At 41.9% G+C, this 22,459-nt stretch overlaps 1 protein-coding gene across 4 annotated transcripts in view; it reads left to right on the top strand.

Annotated features, from left to right (window-relative positions):
* vaspb (vasodilator stimulated phosphoprotein b) overlaps positions 1-19,092 on the top strand; it is a 212,524-nt gene extending 193,432 nt beyond the window's left edge. Inside the window, exons 11-16 of one of the 4 annotated variants that reach the window (XR_007936307.1) lie at positions 277-339; positions 9,784-9,856; positions 12,438-12,495; positions 12,645-14,476; positions 15,187-15,610; positions 16,800-19,092. Coding sequence is in view for 1 of the 4 variants with exons in the window: in XM_028796005.2 (XP_028651838.1) it covers positions 9,784-9,856; positions 12,438-12,495; positions 12,645-12,682 (169 nt within the window). In the remaining 3 variants the exon portion in view is untranslated. Of the gene's footprint in view, positions 1-276; positions 340-9,783; positions 9,857-12,437; positions 12,496-12,644; positions 14,477-15,186 lie in introns of those variants that run through there. The other 3 variants (XR_007936308.1, XR_007936309.1, XM_028796005.2) reach the window with 3 other exon arrangements.
* The last annotated feature ends 3,367 nt before the right edge of the window (positions 19,093-22,459 follow it).

The raw sequence follows: 22,459 nt of genomic DNA, 5'->3' as shown, positions 1-22,459 counted from the left end.
TTCACCCAATGTGTAGTTTGAGTTTACTGTAGCACACAATGTTACGGTTACTTGTATGAGCCACTACAGCCATTGTCTCCATCATCATCATCATATAAGCGTACCCTAAGGTTTTTCTGGGTGGACGGGAGATGGGGGGGGGGGGGGGGGGGGTTAATTAAAGTGGGCTCTCCCGGACCAGCTTTAGCTCTTCATGGTTCCTTGACGACTGAAGGATTCGAACAGTGGTGGGTTTTACTGGCTCCTGAGCAAAGGTGTAATCCTCTTCCTTCTCAGAAACTCGATACCGAAAAACCAGGACCTGTTGAGCTCTCCACAGTCTTCCTCCCCGCTGCCAAGGTACACGCCTCTGCTATGGTGCTTGCCCACTGTAGCCTCCTGCAGCCCTTTGTGCATCTCTTGTTCTGCTGCCCTTTGGTGCCATTTTCTGCCCATCACAGTGCCAACCTGGGGGGATGCTCGCCGCAATTCATTCCTGTAGCGCATTCTGGGTGGGAAGCTCCAGCTCAGTTTTACAGCTTGTTTCATGTATGCATCGCCACCTGCGCTCTTTAGGGATCCTGTGTTCTCCGTTCCATGATGCCAGCTGCAATCTATGAATGTCCTTCAGCTTAATTTCATAATGCAAGCTGCAGCATGCAGTACTGCTGGCCGTAATGCAGTTCTGCAATGCCAGTGATGGCCTTTGGGGGGTGCTGTGGTATACTTCTGCAGGTCTTGGTGCTTTCTGTGTTGAATTTGCTTCTCTCTCGCTTGTTTTAACTTCGTCTTTTATCGCCAGGGGTGCTGCATTATGAAGTCCTGCTGGGTTCAGATGTGGGTTCAGACACTGCTGTCTTAGCCTCCGTCCGTGTATGTGTTCATTCTTATGTCTTCGTGGGTTGGATGTGTTGTGGTAGAAGACACCTCTGGTGAATCTGCAGAGACACACGAGGCCCTGAGGCTGCCACAGGGTGATGAAGTCCTCTGCTGCCTTACAAGCTGCAGTGAAAGACACAATCGAGTACTTGGGCAGCACTCTGCCCTCCAGTGGTCAGCACCAAGTTGCACCTTCTCTCTTCTCCTTACTGGGACTTGTACTACTAAGGTCCGTGTACTTTTTGGTATTTGAAATTGCGTTTTAGAAAATATCATTTAAAAAGAAAGACACTTATTTGATTTTCAACTTAAAAGGGAAAAATGAAAAACGCAAAACAATTACATTTTTGCTTTTGTTCTTTCGCACATCAGAAAAGAAAAATGCAAGAAACAAGAACGAGAAAACTCCCTTTATTTATTTTGCAGTTAGTAACAACAATAACGTTCATAAAAGAACTGCTACATCAATGAAGCAAAGTTTGCAAAGCTTGTATGTTTACCTGAAAGATGCGACTCAGTTTTTCTATAGTCATGTCAGTCCGTGTACTTTTTGGTATTTGAAATTTCATTTTAGAAGCAAAAACGAAAATGAAAGGAAATTTAAAATTTTGATTTTTGAAAAAAGAATAAAATGAGGGAAAATAAGGTATTTTTTAATTCTATGGTAACAAATAGCAGTCATAAACTTAAAATTACACATACTTTTCTGGATTTATTTGTGATTCAAATAATGAAAGTGTTTTAGCTCAAAAACAACAAAACGGACGCATTTTTGTTGTCTCAAACCGGAGGACACGTGTGAACAGTCCTCCTCAGTGTTGTGAGGAGGAGGAGGAGGAGGAGGACTGTTCGCACGTGTCGTCAAAAATCGCGCAGAAGAAGAAGTACCTCCGGTTTGAGACAACAAAAATGTGTCCGTTTTGTTGTTTTTGAGCTAAAACACTTTCATTATTTGAATCACAAATAAATCCAGAAAAGTATGTGTAATTTTAAGTTTATGACTGCTATTTGTTACCACAGAATTAAAAAATACCTTATTTTCCCTCATTTTATTCTTTGATCAAAAATTAAAATCTGAACTTTCCTTTCATTTTCTTTTTTCCGTTTTTGTTTCTAAAATGAAATTTCAAATACCAAAAAGTACACGGACCGTTTTCTCATTCTCGTTTCTCGCATTTTTCTTTTGTGATGTGCGAAAGAACAAAAGTAATTGTTTTGCATTTTTCATTTTTCCCTTTTAAGTTGAAAATCAAACAAGTGTCTCTCTTTCTTTTTTAAGTGATATTTTCTGAAATGAAATTTCAAATACCAAAAAGTGCATGGACCCTTTAAAGGGTCCGTGTACTTTTTGGTATTTGAAATTTCATTTTAGAAGCAAAAACGAAAAAATGAAAGGAATTTTCAGATTTTGATTTTTGATTAAAGAATAAAATGATGGAAAATAAGGTATTTTTTAATTCTGTGGTAACAAATAGCAGTCATAAACTTAAAATTACACATACTTTTCTCGATTTATTTGTGATTCAAATAATGAAAGTGTAATAGCTCAAAAACAACAAAACAGACGCATTTTCATTGTCTGAAACCGGAGGTACTTCTTTTTCTGCACGATTTTTGATGACACGTGCGAACAGTTCTCCTCACAACTCATCGACCGACGGCCTTGAAGTTTCACTGCATGGCATCAGCAGGGGATGGACCATTATGTTGTTTTTCAGAATTAAAAGAACATTTCAATGTTCACTCCGGGACGAGGACATGACTGTAGAAAAACAGTCGCATCTTTCAGGTAAAAATACAAGCTTTGCAAACTTTGCTTCATTGATGTAGCAGTTCTTTTATGAACGTTGTTGTTGTTACTTACTATGAAACAGCTAACATTTGGTGATTTCATTTACTAACACTAAGCCTGGCAAATTTTGTAGTGCTAGCATTTTGAATGTGTGTAAATGTGTGAATGGTTGATCATTGACAAGTGTAGCACATGTTAAGAAAACTTTCTGTAAATCACGTTGCTCTCCTAACGTGTTACACTTGTGCGCACTGTTAATACTCGAAACGATTACTCGCTATAGTAGCCGGTAAAAGTCAATGAGCAACCATTCAAAATGCTAGCACTATAAAAATTGCCAGACTTAGTGTTAGTAAATGAAATCGCCAAATGTTAGCTGTTTCACAGTAAGTAATAACAATAACGTTCATAAAAGAACTGCCACATCAATGAAGCAAAGTTTGCAAAGCTTGTATTTTTACCTGAAAGATGCGACTCAGTTTTTCTGCAGTTATGTCCTCGTCCCGGAGTGTCACTCTTTTACTGTTCCGAAAAACAATTTAATGATCCATCCTCTACTGATGCCATGTAGTGTAACTTCAAGGTCGTCGGTCGATGTGTTATGAGGAGGAGGACTGTTCGTACGTGTCATCAAAAATCGCACAGAAGAAGAAGTACCTCCGGTTTCAGACAATGAAAATGCGTCTGTTTTGTTGTTTTTGAGCTATTACACTTTCATTATTTGAATCACAAATAAATCGAGAAAAGTAGGTGTAATTTTAAGTTTATCACTGTTATTTGCTACCACAGAATTAAAAAATACCTTATTTTCCATCATTTCATTCTTTGATCAAAAATCAAAATCTGAAAATTCCTTTCATTTTTGTTTTTTCATTTTTGCTTCTAAAATGAAATTTCAAATACCAAAAAGTACACGGACCCTTTAAGTTTATGACTGCTATTTGTTACCATAGAATTAAAAATTACCTTATTTTCCCTCATTTTATTCTTTAATCAAAATCTGAAAATTCCTTTCATTTTCGTTATTTTTGTTTTTGCTTCTGAAATGAAATTTCAAATACCAAAAAGTACACGGATCTACTAACATCCCCTCAAATTTTAGAAACCAGATTGCATCTCTGGTTATTTGTAACAACAAGTATAAGAATAATCTTTCTCTATTATATAAAAAAATCCTGAGACGAGACGAGACTTTTTAGCTTGGGACAAGATGTGACTTTTTCAGAGAGATACTTTCATGTCCCGTGAGACGAGACTTTGTGCCAACTTTCCGCCCGGGGCCGGAAATAAAAGACAAAGAGTAGATGACAAAGTAGAATGTCGTACAGAATTCAAAAACTTTGGCACGATACACATTTAGAGCAGGTTAGAGATAAAGGAATTACGAAGATTTGAAGGTCTCAAAAAAATGATAGTAAAGATCGCATTAGCACAAACAGAAATTATTACTCTGTGAAATAACAGAACAGCGAAAAGAAATTGAATATATTGTTTGCATTTACAGTTTAAGTCTGAGACTTGCAGATCTTCTAATTTGTGTTGCCTCCCAATGAAGAAACGTATCCATGAGAATTAAAAGATTTGTTGTTTGGTGAAAGTGAAATCCACATACAAGAAGTGGCTGGCGTGTAGCGCAGGCCAGGGAGTTGGCGAGCGAAGTCCCCTAGTAATAATAACATAATCATACAACTTACACTTTCATTATAAAATGGAGCAGCAGGCAATTAGTAAGAATAATTCTGCACATAACTGACAATGGCTTACAGGCAGAAGAGGGGGAGAGCACATCCATTTAATATGTGAGGATACCGTATGCTGAATTAGGACTGCCTAACAAATGTGAAAGGCACTATATAATTGACGAGATGATTGATGAATAGATAGGAAAGGCAATGTGCAATATGGGAAGGGCGCTATATGCAATGTACGAAGATCATGATGTGATGGGTGGAAGAATCGGAAAGGCACTTGTGGTCATTAGATAGAATGATAGGAAAGGAACTGAAAGAGAGACAAGAAGGGACTACTGTATACGGTAGATGGAACAATAGGAAATTCATTGTATTAACAATAGGTAATAAAAAAAAACCTGGTAAATGGATGGAAAGATAGGAGAGGCGCTGTTGGATAGACAAGAAAGGCACTAGAAAAGGGACTATGATAAACAGATGGAAAGAGAGTGCACTGTGTGGTATTTAATAAGACACTTTATGATAAATAGATGGAAATATAGCAAAGGCACAGTACAACAGATAGGAAAGGCACTATATAATCGACAAGGTGATTGATGAATAGGTAGGAAAGGCCCTGTGTGATAGAGGGAGGGCGCTGTATGGTAGATAGGAAGATCAGGATGTGATGGGTGGGAGGTTCTATATAATAGATAGATGAAAGATAGATAGATGTGAAAGGCACTATATGATAGATAGATAGATGGAAAGATTGGAAAAGGCCCTGTAGGGTAGATAAAGGCACTTTATGATACATAGATGGAAGTAAAGGCAGTACGTGATAGATGGGAGGAAGGCAAGAGAGGAGAGGTACTGCATGATAGATTGATGGGGAAGGCATTGTATGATGAATAAATGGTAATATAGGAAAGGCTCTATATGACAGATAGCAGAATGTAGTGGTAGGAAAGGCACTATATGATGGGTAGAACAGACATGCATAATAATAATAATAAATTGTATTTCTTTATATAGCACCTTTCCCATACTCCGATAACAGATAGACACCTCGCTGATCCCACGGAGAGAGTGCATTCACTGACACAGCAGAGCAGACATGTAAACTGATAAGCTACAGAGAACAGCCTTAAGTTGAAACCATTGAAAGTGTGCTAAATCTGTTCAAACGAGACACAGAATGGCATACGTGGGTGTTTTCTAGCTGGAGGACATGATAGGTTACACACCTTTCTGATGGCGCCCTCCAGAGCACAGTGCTAGAATTGGCCATGTGCTGAAGGTCCTTCTGCAGGCAGCCTCTTATCTGATTGAAGGGAAGTGAGAGCTTGTTGGCAGTGGGCAGCAGCTTTTGCCCAACTGCCTCCTTCTTTTTGCTCCAGAGGGTCCGGGTCAGCCCCCAGAATGCAGACGGCTATCGTGACTCGCATGTCAGTCACCTGTTAGTATTTCTGACTGTGTTTCCCCCATTTACAACTTGATTCTCGTGCTTTGAAACCTCCACAACTGTTTGTACCCCCCCAGTATGACGAGAAGCCGGTGGGCTAAGGTTGGAAGCCACTGCAGCTCATTTAAGTGACGGTTGTGTGCTTAATAAAGGAAGTGACCTGCTGCTCCTGTTAGTTTCCAATGTCTTTTATTGCAGCAGGCCTTTGATAAGACTATCAGTTTGACGAGGTTTGTCAATTCTCAGAAACTTCAAAATCGACTCGTAGTTGCGTTAGGTGTTGATTTTGACACATTTGTGAAGATGAGTATGTGAGAATGTGAAAGGAGAGAAAAATAAAGTGCCCAAAATAAATCTAGCCAGCTACAGTTGACAGCGAGCAAATTTTTGCTGCACCAAATGGAGGCTCATGACACCCGTACACTTCCCACGGTCGCTGTCTGTGTCTTATGGCGGCGCTGGCTGTGGTCAGTCTGTCAGCCCTATTCGTTTCTCACATTCTCTCTCCTAAAAAGCCTTGATTTGTGCTGCACTTTTTTTGTCTAAAAATACTACATGTTTGAATGCAATCGTGTGAAAAAGTAAGTACACCCTGCAGAAACTGTACGGTTTTTCAACATATTTGAAAAGCAGATCTTCATGCAAACAGAGTCAATGGGTAAAGCTGATCTACTTGAAGAAAAACACAGGGAAGATTTGACTTTTCAGTCATTTATTCATCAAAAATATCAATAGATGTAAAGGTCTACTGGGGAAAACGTGAGTCCATAATTGGCCTCAGAAGCTGGTATTGCCCCCTTTGGCAGAAGTGACCTCTTATTGCCATTTCCCCTGCCCATCACTCTCTGATGTCAACTCAGTGAAATTTTGGAGCACTACTCTAGTTGCAAGATGTTTGTGTCATGAATTGGTGATAGAACTGTAACAAGAAATGGGGTTTGAGATCCCCAAAAGACTTCACTGACACAAGAAATGGGGTTTGAGACCCCAAAAAGGCTTCACTGACACAAGAAATGGGGTTTGAGACCCCCAATAGGCTTCACTGACAAAGCCAGGCCTCACCCCGATCAGCCTAAGCCTGGATCTACTGCCTACCTCGAAAAGGCCTCACCCCAGTGGGCCTAATCCCAGATCTACTGCCTGCTTTAGGCCTTGCAGACCCAAAAGGGATTTAAGCCTTTAAAATGTACTTAAAAATGAAGGCAAGGGAAAGGAAATCAGAGCTTAATCCACAAAATAATCTTTATAGATGAAAAATATGGATTACAATGATCCCTCCTCGATCACGAGGCTTGCGTTCCAGAACCCTCCCACAAGAGGTGAAAATCCGCAAAGTAAAAACTGTATGTTTATATGGTTATTTTTATATATTTTAAGCCCTTATAAACTCTCCCACACTCTTACAAACATTTTCCGCACAGTTACGCAGCATAAACCCTTTGTATTCTCTTAGATATTAGGTAAGATTCGTTGAAATTATGTATGTAAACACACTGTTTATATACAGTAAAACCTAAATGTTAAAGATATCACATATGTTACAGCCATTATGACAGACAGGCCACCAGCAATAAATACGTACAATGCAAGAAAAATTGTATACAGTAAAATGTAAAGTGACACTAAACGTACGTACATGTACTAAGTACTGTACATAGAAAATTAATTATGGTTACTCACCAACAATGACACGACGACTTGTCCGATAACGATGAGTTTAATTTTACTGCACAACAAAGGAGAGCATTACAGCTCTTCTAAAGGAGCCTCTTCAGGCGACTGTGTAGCACCGACGTCACTCTTCAATCCAAATCCCTAAAGCAGATTCCATCTGGACTACCGCCACTACATCCACTTGCAACTCGTTTTGCACCCTGGTTAAAGGACACTGCGGCCATAGATCTTATATTCGTTTCCTCCTTTTTAAATAAAAAGAACCATGGACTCATTGATTCCGTAATGGCGTCCTACAGCGGTGTAGCTGTTCCCTTCCTTCAACATATCCAAACCTTTTACCTTTTCGGCAATCGTTAGCATCTTCCGTTTGTGCTTGTGGCACAAACTATGGTGTCTATAGTTTGGGGTCACGGGGGTCTGCTGGAGCCAATCCCAGTCAGCATAGGGTGCGAGGCAGGAACAAACCTCGGGCAGGGTGCCAGCCCACCACAGGGCACACACACACACACCAAGCACACATTAGGATCACCAGTGCACCTAACCTGCATGTCTTTGGACTGTGGGAGGAAACCCATGCAGACACAGGGAGAACATGCAAACTCCACGCAGGGAGGACCCGGGAAGTGAACCCACGTCTCGTAACTGCGAGGCAGCAGCGCTACCAGTGCGCCATCATGCCGCCCAGTTTCCAAGGTGCCGTCTGCTAAGTTGACATGGGACAGAAGGCATGCAGTGACAGTTATAAGCAACTCCCAATGGCGTTGCTCATAAATTCAATTTGGCCCGTCTCCAGGTCCACATCTTCAGCTGAACTTCTCGCACACCATAGTGGATAGATAATTGCAGGCACTTCAGTCTCCTGCCACACCATGCGTGTTTTGTTAACTGGCATCTCCAAATACATCCATCCATCCATCCATCCATTTTCCAACCCGCTGAATCCGAACACAGGGTCACGGGGGTCTGCTGGAGCCAATCCCAGCCAACACAGGGCACAAGGCAGGAAACAATCCTGGGCAGGGTGCCAACCCACTGCAGGACACACACAAACACACCCACACACCAAGCACACACTAGGGCCAATTTAGAATCGCCAATCCACCTAACCTGCATGTCTTTGGACTGTGGGAGGAAACCGGAGCGCCCGGAGGAAACCCACGCAGACACGGGGAGAACATGCAAACTCCACGCAGGGAGGACCCGGGAAGCGAACCCAGGTCCCCAGATCTCCCAACTGCGAGGCAGCAGCGCTACCCACATCTCCAAATACAGTACAATACAATTTATTTTTGTAGAGCCCAATATCACACAAGGAGTGCCACAATGGGCTTTAACAGGCCCTGCCTCTTGACAGCCCCCCAGACTTGACTCTCAAAGAAGACAAGGAAAACTCCCAAAAAAAAACCTTGGTGTTGAAAAAAATGGAAGTAACCTCGGGAAAGGCAATTCAAAGAGAGACCCCTTTCCAGATAAGTTTGGTGTGCAGTGGGTGTCAAAAAAAAGGGGGTCAATACAATACAATACACAGAACAGAACAGAACACAAATAGACAGATTTGTAGGCATGTTGTTGTGTCAGACTGGTGAACCTTCCTGGTCCAGATCAAGATGAATGGATGACTGGCTTCTTGCTGTCATCCAGTCACCATGCAGGTCAGGTCAGGTTGGGGAGCAGGCACTGGTACAGCATGTTGCCACACCCACCGCATGATGTAACCGCTTGGGATCCCGGTTGGTAACCCCCCAGGCAGACACGTGGTCCAGTCCCACTCTCCGGAAATGACCATCTATATATCAGGTGTTACGTGGGCGTCCCCTTGGCCTGGTCCAGCCACTCAGGTCCTCAACAATGAGCCGGATCCTCCTCTGGGAATCGCACCACATGGCCGTAACTGACGTTCCCTCACAATGCAGGTAATGTGCCTCATTCAGGACTCCATGAGCAACACAAAGTCAAACCAGCGGTACCCAAGGACTCTCTGAAGAGACACACATGGAGGAGTCCCGTCTTCATCTCAGGTCGCTGGATAGCGTCCATGTCTCGCAACCATATAGCAATGCAGGTGTTACTTTTAAAGTGTTGCATGGAAGAGGACATCAGTCGCTACTCTAAAAGTAGAAGGAGATGATGCTGCACTCGTTTGTAAACAACTGAATTCATAAAAGCTAATCTGTCCATTCTTCTAGAGGGTACAGTAAACGGGAAGACTTTGAGAGCAACATTACCAAACACACTCAAGGCTGGCAAACACTTTTAACAAATTGTACCGCTAATGTTTCCCTAATTTTTTTTTTTTCCCATCTTTCATGGCCTGTCTGTAGAGTGAAGTCGGTGGTCAGCACCAATGACACTGGAGCCGGTGCAGATGACACGGACATGGAGCGTCTCAAGCAGGTATGTCATGTTGTTGGGAATCCTGGCCCGTGCTATCTCAAAGCAAGCTTTTCTGAGAATTTCCTTTTTGCATTGTTCTTGGGCTCAAGCAAATACTGTCACAGATCAACATGTCACTGACTCATGAGGGTTTAGATTAGTGCCCCCACACGCACCCCTTTAAACTTCAAGGGGGTCCAGAAAGAAACAAGCTGGTAGCACACAACTGTTACAGATTCAGTATAGTAGAACATGGCAGACTGGGATCATCAGTTAGTAGCCCTGCAGGCCACGTCTGGCCCAAATTTCAACTTGTCTCTGTCCCCAAGCTGTCCTCCATCAAATTTGTTTACAGCTGTGTGGAATCAATAAATATCAAACTCTCTTTATAACTTCTCTATCTTCTTCTCTTGATGCCCACTGTCCTCTTGTCCACCACCCTACTTGTACCTCTTCTCCCCCGCCCTCGTATCTTCCACTCTTCATTTCGACTCACATGGAACTCCACCCTGCTGAAGGTCCTTACCATAATAACAAACAACCATCGCTTCTGGATAAGTGCAGGTCTCTCCTGTTTTCTTTCTTTCAAAATTTGATTGTGTTCTCTGAAAGAAGTGCTTCCTAGCTCTTCTCTACCTTCAGGTCTCTCCTGACTCTCTTTGCTGGTCCTAAACCATCATCCGTCTCTCCTGGTCTTTCCTTCGAAAGTCACTAACATTCAAAAACAGTTCCAAGACTGCTAAAACATCTTCTGACTCACCACTGTGTCATTCTCCTATTTCCTGCTCTGTAACCATAGACCTCCCACCTGTGCACCGGAACCTATTCCTTGATGTCTTCTCAGTCCTTCTCTTAATTCCTTCCTTGATCCTCTAGATCTCTTCTGTTTTTAATGCATCCCTGACCTCTGATTATCTTCCCTACCGTTTTCAAGAAGTCTCATGTGGTCCCTATTCTCAAAAAACCCTCACACAACCCATCTTCCATTGAGGATTACCCATCCTGTCTGCCTTCCGCCATTCCTGACCAAGACTCTAGAAAGCACTTATACAGTCTTCACGTACAGAGTCTTATTAGCAAGTCACGGTACATTCCCATGACAACAGTCGTGTAGTCTGACATACTCAGCGACTCGTGCTGCCTTCCATTTACCTCGGAAGTTGGATGTCAAAACTTCACGGCTGAGCTCTTGGTGCTCCTCAGTGCCTCCGCTTCATAACTGAAACACTTACAGAAATTTAATGTGCTAAGATGGCATCCTATGACACATTTAAAATCACTGAGCTCTTTAGTATGACCCAGTGCTTGTCAATGGAGGTTGTATGGCTGTGTGAACCTGAACTTAGTCATTCGGAGGGGTGTCCACATACTTTTGGCCATATAGTGTACAGTATGTTATTTTTATCCAAGTCTTCACCATGGGCACTAGCACTTGAAGTGGCAGTGAATCAGTGGTGGCACCTTGATAGTTCTTGGACAACATTTGTCAATCTGTGGGCTGTGGGTGACCCCAGATGAAAACCACCGCTCCAACAATCCCATTCGATTCCCAGTGACAGTAATGCAGGTGGATTGCAGCCAATCCTGGACGACCAAAAAACCCCCCACTCTAACGATCGTGTTTGATTCACCAGGGATGAAAATCATTGACGATTGCGCTTGAGTCATCTAACGCTCCTGAAGCTCTGGTGATCGTGTGGGAAAGCCCCTGCTTTGATGATAACGTTTGGTTCACTGCAGGGGACCCACACCACTCCCCTCGCTCAGACGATCGCGCTGAATTCACCCGGTGGGTCGCAAGCACACTGGCGTATGAAAAATTGGGTTGGGACACACTAGTCTAGGCCAGGGGTTACCAATTCCAGTCCTGGAGGACCACCGTGACTGCGGGTTTTCATTCTAACCCTTTTTTCAATGAGTGCCCAGTTTGTGCTGCTAATGAACTTCTTCTGAATTCATTTTAATTGACTTCTCTTTTAAGATTTGTTCCCCTGAATTTCTTCATCGTTCCTCTGATTTGCTTCATTTCTTTCCTTAAATGGCACCCAAACAGAAATGAAATGTGAAGTGAGGGAGTCGGCAGAAGACCAACTAAGTCAGGGCCTCAAACTCCAACCAGTCGCTTCATTAGGCTCTGATTCTTGTCGTTCATTGAACTCGTTCTTTAATTCCATGGCTTGTGGCTGCTCTTGTTGTGCATTAGCAGACATTTCTGTAATTGTTGATTTTCTCTTTCTAAGGGCACCGTTAAAATGTTTTGTGGACCTGAGCAGATCAACATTCTTTCTTTCTTTTCAGATATTGTATGATGGACACCAGTTTGTTTTGGCTCATTTTTGTATCTCGTTATTGTTTGGCTGCTAATTAAGGAAAAAGAAACAATGAAGGGGTCCGAGTCTTCAAGAGCAGGTCAATTAAAACGAACTCAAAAGACGTTAATTAGCAGCAAAAACAGGTCACTTATTAAGAAAAGGGTTAGAATGAAAACCTGCAGCCACTGTGGCCCTCCAGGACCGGAGTTGGCATCCCCTGCTCTAGGCTGGGTGGGGGCGTGGCTTATTCTAATGATGCAGTATGCTAATATGCTGCTGTATCCCCACAGGACATTCTGGAGGAAGTGCGGAAGGAGCTGCAGAAGGTCAAGGAGGAGATCATTGAAGGTTTGCCACCTTTTACTTTCTTCATTCCTGATCTTAGACTTTTTAGAGGCGCATGTCGTGCCGTCCGTTACGCCGCTGCCGTTGGTCTCTCTCAGTTTCGGGGGGCTTCACAAACTTAACGTCTTGTATTAATTGTCTTTCCTTCTCAGCTTTTGTGCAGGAGCTAAGAAAAAGAGGCTCGACATAAAGAGGCTCTCGAGCTCGACAAGGACGCCAAATATGAGGACCTGAAGCAGCTCCACCAAGACGCATCTCTGCGCAGGTTCCCAAAGTGAACGATTGACATTTGCCAAGGGTGCGGGCTTTGTCCTGGCAAACTGCTAATAACCAAGAAAGAAAAAAAAAATGTACATTGCTTTAAAAAGCAGAGTTTAGAAGCGCTGTACGGTCTGAATATTGCCATTCCAAATTCTTCTCTTCAGGGACCTGTGTGTGTGTGCGCGTGTGTGTGTGTGTTTGTGTCCATTCAAACCGTTTCGTAAAGGGTGGTGCTGATTGGCCAGAATTTAAATGAAAATTACAAAAAGAAAAAAATGGCAGTGTAACCAGCATGGAGTGTATTGTGGTTCAGTCTGGGCGGCTGACCGGGTCAACTGGCCATTTAACTGGTTTCTATTTTGATAGACAAATCACACGATGACCACTAGTGGGCGCCACCTTGTGTCTGAATGTCGAATCTATGCACAAACTGGGCAGTTAAGCAACTTGCAGCAGGGTGACCCCCTTAACTCCCTTGGGGTGTTTAGCCTCTTCTGATTGAGGCCCCCTAGTCTGGTCATTGGCGGACCAACATTCTCTCAGGTCCACCTGCTGGTAGGATCGCCAGTGTCGTGGCACTGAAACATCTTTGAGAAGGCTTTGTCTGGGTGTTAAAAATCTGTTCTCCTCATAAGTGTGTTTTAGTACAGTGACCCCTAGTGGGCAGTGTTCTCATTTTAATCCTCTTTTTTTTTTTTTCTCAGAAATTAGATCCCAATTGCGTAAGCAGAGGCCTAAGACCACTCACTGAGTGAATGTTAGTCTTGTGGCTTTAACTGGGCAGCTTAAAATAGAAACCATATGGAAATACAGGTGCAGTTTGTCATGATGATCACTAGTAGGCGATGTATGCTTCGTAAAGTCCAAATATATAAACTAACAGTGGTCAGTAGTCATCATGGAGGTGGGCAGTTTTCTCACTGCACTCCATTTTGAGACACCAAACAACATAAATTGGCCAGTTAAGCTGGTAGCTGCATGGTGAACCACTGCACATTTTTGCACATCTGGCCACTAGTGGGCACTCTTTTTATCCTCTTGTTTTATTTAACTGGAAATGTAATTCAAATCACCTAAGTGGATATTTAAAATGAAGAAAGAAAAAGTAATTGTAATAAGAGGCTCGTGTAGGGAGGGGGGCAGTTGCCATTTTCTGGGTTATCATTACTTTAATCGGGTGCCGTGTTTTTAGAAAGCTTAATGGGAACAACTGGTCATGTGACCAGCGGCCAACTGATTTTACAAATTCGTGTCATTTTTTTTTTTTATATATAGTGAATTTTGGATTGAAGACCACTAATGGGTACTATACGCTTGTCCTCCCTTTTTTCAGCCAGAAATTTAAATCCAAATTATTTTAATGGTTAAAACAATTTAAAAGGTGAGTGCTAAAGAGTTCATGCAGCCTAACAGTTTCTGGAATCTTGTGGGTTTAACTGGGTGCCTTTTTCCAAAGGGTCATCAAGTGGCCATTTAACTTGTGGTCAGTCGAATTACAGATTGTTTGTTTTAGTTGTCTGTTTGGGTATGACAGCCACTAGAGGGTGCTGTTTCCTTTTCCACTTTTATTTTTTATTGTCCCCCTTCTGAGACATTTGAGTGCAAATCCTTCTTAGGTTGTAACTTGAATGGTCTCAGAAACCTTCTTAGAAGTCTTTTAAGTGGACACCATGTTTCCCATTAACGGCTTACGTAGTTCTATTGTAAAGTGCATTTTGCCCAGGTGACCACTAGTGGCTGCTGTTATCTTCGACTTTGGGATTTCAAATGCAAGAAACAGTCTTATTATGATGTTGGTAATAACAACCAGTTTAAGTCCTAGGAATTGTCTGTTTTCCATGATCCACAGACATTTTAATTACAAATTGGCCATTAATTCTTTGACCAGTTGATTACAAACTCCATTTTACTTGTTTATTATGGTAAGACAGCCACCAGAGGGTGTTGTTTCCTTTTCCACTTTTATTTTTTATTCTCTCTCTTTCTAGAAATTGAGTGCAAACCCTTGTTAGGTTGTAACTGGTGACCAGAATGGTCTTGGAAACCTTCTTAGAAGTCCTTTAAGTGGACTTCTTGTTTCTTGAAGACTAAACGGGCCATTGACGGCTTACATAGTTCTGTTGTAAAGCGCCTGTGTGACCACTAGTGGCCGCTGTTATCTTCACCTTCTTGTGAATGAAATCCCAGTCATTATGAGGTTGCTAATAACGACCAGTTTAAGTCCTTGGAATTGTCCTCTTTCGAAACTACCCACCCACTAATCCTTTGACCAGTTGGGTTATAACCTGTTCCCATTTTAAATGTTTCTTTTGGTATGCTGACCACTAGAGGGTACTATTTCTTTCAGTTTATAGAAATGGGGTCCACAGTGTTATTAGATTTTAATTAATGACCAGATTGAGCCTTGGATGTCTTCCATTTTTCAGAAACCAGGGCCATTTTAATCGGGTGCCTTTTTCCTAATTATATATACTGGTCATTAACAGTTTATAAAGTTTTACTGTGAAGTCCATTTTGCCCTGCTTACCACTGGCGGCTGCTATTATCGTTGACCTTGAAGAGTTTGCTACTGCTGACCACAGTAAGCCCCAGGAATCATCCACTTTCCTGGATCATAGACATTTTAACTATAAATTGGCCGTTATTCCTCTGACCAGTTGGCTTACAAATTGTTTTTGATTTTTTTTTTTGCTATGCTGACCACTAGGGGTGCCGTTTCCTCTTCCATTTTTAAATTTTTTCCTTCCCACTGTATAGATTGAGGTCTAAATCATTATTAGATTGTAACTAATAGGTATAGTACGTTTTGCTGGAATCATAAGAGATTTTAACTGCCATTAATCCTCTAACCAGCTAAGTGCATTTAGGCCTGGTCACCTCTAGTGGGCGCTATTATCTTTGACCTTTTCTTCCTGTAAATGAAATCCAAATCATTATGAGGTTCTTATTAATGACCTGTTTAAACCCCAGGATCACAGATATTTAAACTATGAACTGCCCATTAATCCTCTGACCAGTTGGGTTACAAATCATTTCCATCTTAATAGCCAATTTATGTGTGCTGACCACTAGAGGGTGCTGTTTCCTTCTTCATTTTTAAGATTCGTTTTCCCAGAACCATTGGCATGTTCACTTAGACAAATTGTAGAACTTGTAATTAAACCTTTCACCAATTGGGTTACAAATTGTTTCTATTTTAATAGCTTATTTATGTGTGCTGACCACTAGAGGGTGCTGTTTCCTTCTCCGTTTTTAAAATTTGTTTTTCCATGACATATTAACTTAGACAAATTGTATAACTCTCTATTAATCCTTTCGCCAATTGGGTTACAAATTGTTTCCATTTTAAAAGCTAATGTATGTGTGCTGACCACAAGAGGGTGCTGTTTCCTTTTCCATTTTTAAATTTGGTTTTTCCAGGACCAATGACATATTAACTTAGAATTAATGACGAGTTATACAATTTGTCTAAGTTAATATGTCATTGGTCCTGGAAAAACAAATTTTAAAAATGGAAAAGGAAACAGCACCCTCTAGTGGTCAGCGCACACAAATTAGCTTTTAAAATGGAAACAATTTGTAACCCAATTGGAGAAAGGATTAATGACGAGTCTCCAATTGGGTTACAAATTGTTTCCATTTTAAAAGCTAATTTATGTGTGCTGACCACTAGAGGGTGCTGTTTCCTTTTCCATTTTTAAATTTTTCCCTGTAACTCTTTAAAACATCATTTATTCAATTATAACCGATGACCAGTTTAAGCCCTAGGAGTTGCCCACTTTCAAGGATCACAGACGTGCTCACTAAGACTTGCCGTTAATCCTCTCGGGTTACAAATTGTGTCCATTTAAAGAGTTGGGTTTAGGTTTTCTAGCCACTAGAGAGAACGCTGTTTCCTTTTCCACTATTTTTTCTTCTCCCTCGCTCTCTAGAAATGGAGTCCACATCGTTATTAGATTGGGATTAATGACCAGATTGAACCTTGAATGTCTTCCGCCGTTTGAAGTGGGCACCATGTTTGTAATTTTACAAACTGGCCATTAAAGTTTTACAAGTTTCTGTTGTCAAGTGCATTTAGAACTGGTCACCTCTAGTGGGCGCTATTATCTTTGACCTTTTCTTCCTGTAAATGAAATCCAAATCATTATGAGGTTCTTATTAATGACCTGTTTAAGCCCCAGGATCACAGATATTTGAACTATGAACTGGCCATTAATCCTCTGACCAGTTGGGTTACAAATCATTTCCATCTTAATAGCCAATTTATGTGTGCTGACCACTAGAGGGTGCTGTTTCCTTCTTCATTTTTAAGATTTGTTTTCCCAGAACCATTGGCATGTTCACTTAGACAAATTGTAGAACTCGTCATTAATCCTTTCGCCAATTGGGTTACAAATTGTTTCCATTTTAAAAGCTAATTTAAGTGTGCTGACCACTAGAGGGTGCTGTTTCCTTCTCCATTTTAAAATTGTTTTCCCTGTAACTCTTTAAAAACGGAGTCCACATCATTTATTCAGTTATAACTGATGACCAGTTTAAGCCCTAGGAGTTGCCCATTTTCTAGGATCACAGACGTGCTCACTAAGACTCGCCGTTAATCCTCTCGCGTTACAAATTGCGTCCATTTAAAGAGTTGGGTTTAGGTTTTCTAGCCACAAGAGAGAACGCTGTTTCCTTTTCTATTTTTTTCTTCCCCCCTCGCTCTGTAGAAATGGAGTCCACATCGTTATTAGATTGGGATTAATGACCAGATTGAACCTTGAACGTCTTCCGCCATTTGAAGTGGGCACCTTGTTTGTAATTTTACAAAGTGGCCATTAAGTTTCTGTTGTCAAGTGCATTTGGCCCAGGTGACCAGCGGTTGGCACCACACCATTTCCTTTGTCTTTCTTTTCCTTGAAGCCTAAATCAAAATGACGTCACGGTGGCCAGTTGGCCGACGGGAGGTGATGGCCAGGCAGAGGTGTGTGTACTGCTCAGAGGTTTGGGTTTTTGTGAAGCTTCTGTCCAAGTGTGGGCTGCTCACTGGCCAGTGTGGATTCTCCCAAATCCAATTCAGTGTCCTGAGAGGGTCAGATGAGTGAGGGGAAGGCATTGAGGGGGCTCCCTGGTATCCCACCCTCCACGCTTGCACTGTCATCACTATGTCCTATGAATTGGTCCTTGCTTATGTTTATGGTGACAGTTGACATTCGGCCTCCGCTCACATTACTGCCAGTTGGCATACAATCGTGGGAATTCAATAAATGAACTTGGAGCTGGCAGCCAACATGACATCAAAGTTGAGGGAGGCCACTTTCATTTAACCAACTGTCTGCCGATAAGTGGAATAATGGTGGTCCAAAGTGGGAGTGGCCAACAGCTCAGCCTACCTGTCACTCTTCAAACTTTATTAGCAATGAAAGATTTACACAAACCACCGAGTGCATCAGGAACAGGCAGACAGACTCGTTTACATCATGGCGGGGGGTGGGCTTGTATGTTTATTTATTTTTTTTTAAATCTTGTTTCATTAGAATTAAAATGGCTTCTCACTCAATGTCTTGATCCCCCACATCTGACCCATGAGCTCAGCCTGCCCCAATGGTGTTTGCCTCTGGTCATTCTGACAGATTTGTGAAACAAGGAATTAATTCGGCTTCTGGAACATTCACACTTTTTTTGTTTGTTGGGCCGTTTTTGGGGGGGGTTGGGGGTTATGGAGGGTGGGCAGCTCACTTCTTTGCCTTATTTCCACATAGCCATGGAGTGTTGAGATTTTACAGTCTCGTTTTGAGCGGGTATAAACACCAGGGCTGCCAGTTATGCAAAAAAACAAAAAGGACCTACCCACCCATCCAGAGGGCAAACGCAAGTCCAGAACCGCAGTGCTTCTCAACTCTGCACTTTTATTTTTTTGTTTGCAAACTGCCTTCAATTATTTTTACAATAAATGGGAATTGATTGCTGTTTCTATATTACTGGAGATGGTGAAGGTAACTGGGGTTCCAATTTCTGTGTGTTTTCATTTTAATTTTAATTTTTTTTTGTTATGAACTTTTCTATTAGAGGAGTAGAGTTGTTTTTTTTTTTTTTTGTTTTTTTTTGTATTTTTACACTGAATTATTTTATTGGAAAGAGAATTTGTTAAACACTGGATTTCCAAAATGCCTTTGTAGCCATAAATACAGCTGCTTCATTTGCACCTGAGTAAATCTATTCTTCTTTATTGATATTTTAATAGGAGCTTTTATCAATTAAATGGTTTCTTATTTAAATATATTGTAAAGAGTGAGGTCACAAAATCTTTTTTCTCAAGTTTAGCATTTTGCAATTTTTTTAAATAAAGTTTTAAAGAAGCTTTTCCGAGTCGGTTGTTTGTTTTGGCCTATTTACTAGGGGGCTGTGCCCTCTGCTCACTTCGCTCGCCGACCCCCGTGCGGGCGCTGCATGCTGGCCACTCCAGTCACGTATGGGGGGGGGGGGGGCGGATGTACAATTTAAACGGATTGTTATTATCATGGGAATTGTTACATATGTATAATTGAACTATTTTACATTACAGCGAGGAATTAACCAAAGTAAAAAATAGTTAAACGTAATAAAATGAAAGAAGATTGCTTCATGTTGCGTTATACGATTTTGTTCTGTTTCGCTTTGAAATTAACACGCAAATACTTTTTAAACTTACACTTTTACTATAAGACTTCAGTAAAAACAATATTTGGAATTAACTTTTCATCAATATCACATTCCCATCCAGGTAATGGAACAGCATCTGATCCAGCTGGGATGCCCATTCTCCTCCTACACTTTGTTTGTGACGTGCATATTATTTAAGGATTGTGAAATTACTGGTCAATTAATATAATGGATTCAAAGTGCTGGAGTCTAATAATATAATAATAATAATTCTTTGCATTTATATAGCGCTTTTCTCACTACTCAAAGCGCTCAGCAATTGCAGGTTAAGGGCCAACAGAGCAGAGTCCCTATTGGCGTTTACGGGATTCGAACCGGCAACCTTGAGCATGAGCTTAGTGTGTCTGTCAGTCCAGAGCTGGGCTGGGGGGCCTGCATAGGGCCTATGATCACCTAAACCTGTGTGCTAGGAGCCCAGCAGGGACACCAGTGTGGACAGCACTGTGAAGAGTGAAGAGAACCTGATCTGATCTCATAAGTAGAACATCCAGTGCATCCAGAAAGTATTCCCAGCACATCACTTTTTCCACATTTTGTTATGTTACAGCCTTATTCAGAAATGGATTAAATTCATTTTTTTCCTCAGAATTCTACACACAACACCCCATAATGACAAAATGATAAAAGTTTACTTGAGGTTTTTGCAAATTTTTTAAAAATAAAAAAACTGAGAAATCCCATGTACATAAGTATTCACAGCCTTTGCTCAATACTTTGTCGATGCACCTTTGGCAGCAATTACAGTCTCAAGTCTTGTTGAATATGATGCCACAAGCTTGGCACACCTATCCTTGGCCAGTTTCGCCCATTCCTCTTTGCAGCACCTCTCAAGCTCCATCAGGTTGGATGGGAAGCGTCGGTGCACAGCCATTTTAAGATCTCTCCAGAGATGTTCAATCAGATTCAAGTCTGGGCTCTGGCAGGGCCACTCAAGGACATTCACAGAGTTGTCCTGAAGCCACTCCTTTGATATCTTGGCTGTGTGCTTAGGGTCATTGTCCTGCTGAAAGATGAACCGTCGCCCCAGTCTGAGGTCAAGAGCGCTCTGGAGCAGGTTTTCATCCAGGATGTCTCTGTACATTGCTGCAGTCATCTTTCCCTTTATCCTGACTAGTCTCCCAGTTCCACACAGCATGATGCTGCCACCACCATGCTTCACTGTAGGGATGGTATTGGCCTGGTGATGAGCGGTGCCTGGTTTCCTCCAAACGTGACGCCTGGCATTCACACCAAAGAGTTCAATCTTTGTCTCATCAGACCAGAGAATTTTCTTTCTCATGGTCTGAGAGTCCTTCAGGTGCCTTTTGGCAAACTCCAGGCAGGCTGCCATGTGTTTTTCGCTAAGGAGTGGCTTCCGTCTGGCCACTCTACCATACAGGCCTTATTGGTGGATTGTTGCAGAGATGGTTGTCCTTCTGGAAGGTTCTCCTCTCTCCACAGAGGACCTCTGGAGCTCTGACAGAGTGACCATCGGGTTCTTGGTCACCTCCCTGACTAAGGCCCTTCTCCCCCGATCGCTCAGTTTAGATGGCCAGCCAGCTCTTGGAAGAGTCCTGGTGGTTTCAAACTTCTTCCACTTACGGATGATGGAGGCCACTGTGCTCATTGGGACCTTCAAAGTAGCAGAAATCTTTCTGTAACCTTCCCCAGATTTGTGCCTCGAGACAATCCTGTCTCAGAGGTCTACAGACAATTCCTTTGACTTCATGCTTGGTTTGTGCTCTGACATGAACTGTCAACTGTGGGACCTTATATAGACAGGTGTGTGCCTTTCCAAATCATGTCCAGTCAACTGAATTTACCACAGGTGGACTCCAATGAAGCTGCAGAAACATCTCAAGGATGATCAGGGGAAACAGGATGCACCTGAGCTCAATTTTGAGCTTCATGGCAAAGGCTGTGAATACTTATGGACATGTGCTTTCTCAGTTTTTTTATTTTTAATAAATTTGCAAAAACCTCAAGTAAACTTTTTTCACGTTGTCATTATGGGGTGTTGTGTGTAGAATTCTGAGGAAAAAAAATGAATTTAATCCATTTTGGAAATAAGGCTGTAACATAACAAAATGTGGAAAAAGTGATGTGCTGGGAATACTTTCTGGATGCACTGCATAAAAGAAAACTTGACGGGGGAACTTGCGTTCATTTCCAGCAATTCTGACCCATTCATATTCAACATTTTGGAAAAACTGGGAAAAGCAGCCAAACCAGCTAAATGACAACTCACACGTGTAATAATTCATACCACTAAGCCAACAAACAAATGAATGTCCAAATGTGATGAATATGACGCCGAAACAGGGCGTTTTTGCACTGAAGTTGTTTTTTTTTTTAATCAGTCACATCTCAGGGAGCTCGACGACGTGTTAGGAAGATCTCAGCCGAGTTTCATTCCGTGCCCATTCTGTGGACACCATTAACCGAATGGCAAGGTGCTACATCCAGTTTTCGTATGATTTGGCTACACACACAGTGCAAATGTCTGGGCACCCTTGCTTAAAACATCTGCAACTTTGAATAGTTAAAAGAAGAACTGCAGGGTTATGGACTGCCATAGTCAAAACCCTGATTTGAAATGGTCAGGTCAGGGGAAGCATCATGAAAAGTAAAAAAACTAATAATGATAACGTAAAATACATTTGATCTGTGCTATAAATTTGTTTTCTGTATGATTCCAGTAATTTCGATCATTTTTTTATAGTCAAAATCGCTGAATTGGTGCATTTCCTGTTCAAATACAGGGGAGAAACACGAGCCTCACCTCCCCTCGGATTGCGCTCTCCCTCACACGGGGTTGATGCATTCAATTGGCGCGCGCCTGTCGCTGTCTCTCTGTATGTTGTCAATATAATGTCTGCAGACACGTTTATTATACACCCTGACTTTCTACAGTCTGGCTAACATCTTTAATGAATGTGTGTTACATATTTAGAAAACCGCAGTGAAAAGGCACAAGGTAAGGCAGACAGTACCGTGCCGTCCTGAAGGGGGCGCATGTGAGCCAAACAGGTGCTCGTTGCTGCTG

The sequence above is a fragment of the Erpetoichthys calabaricus genome, chromosome 1 (genome assembly GCF_900747795.2).
Source record: "Erpetoichthys calabaricus chromosome 1, fErpCal1.3, whole genome shotgun sequence".
Lineage (NCBI taxonomy): Eukaryota > Metazoa > Chordata > Cladistia > Polypteriformes > Polypteridae > Erpetoichthys > Erpetoichthys calabaricus.
The sequence above is the reverse complement of the archived record's forward strand: the minus strand, read 5'-3'. Positions and strand labels throughout refer to the sequence as shown.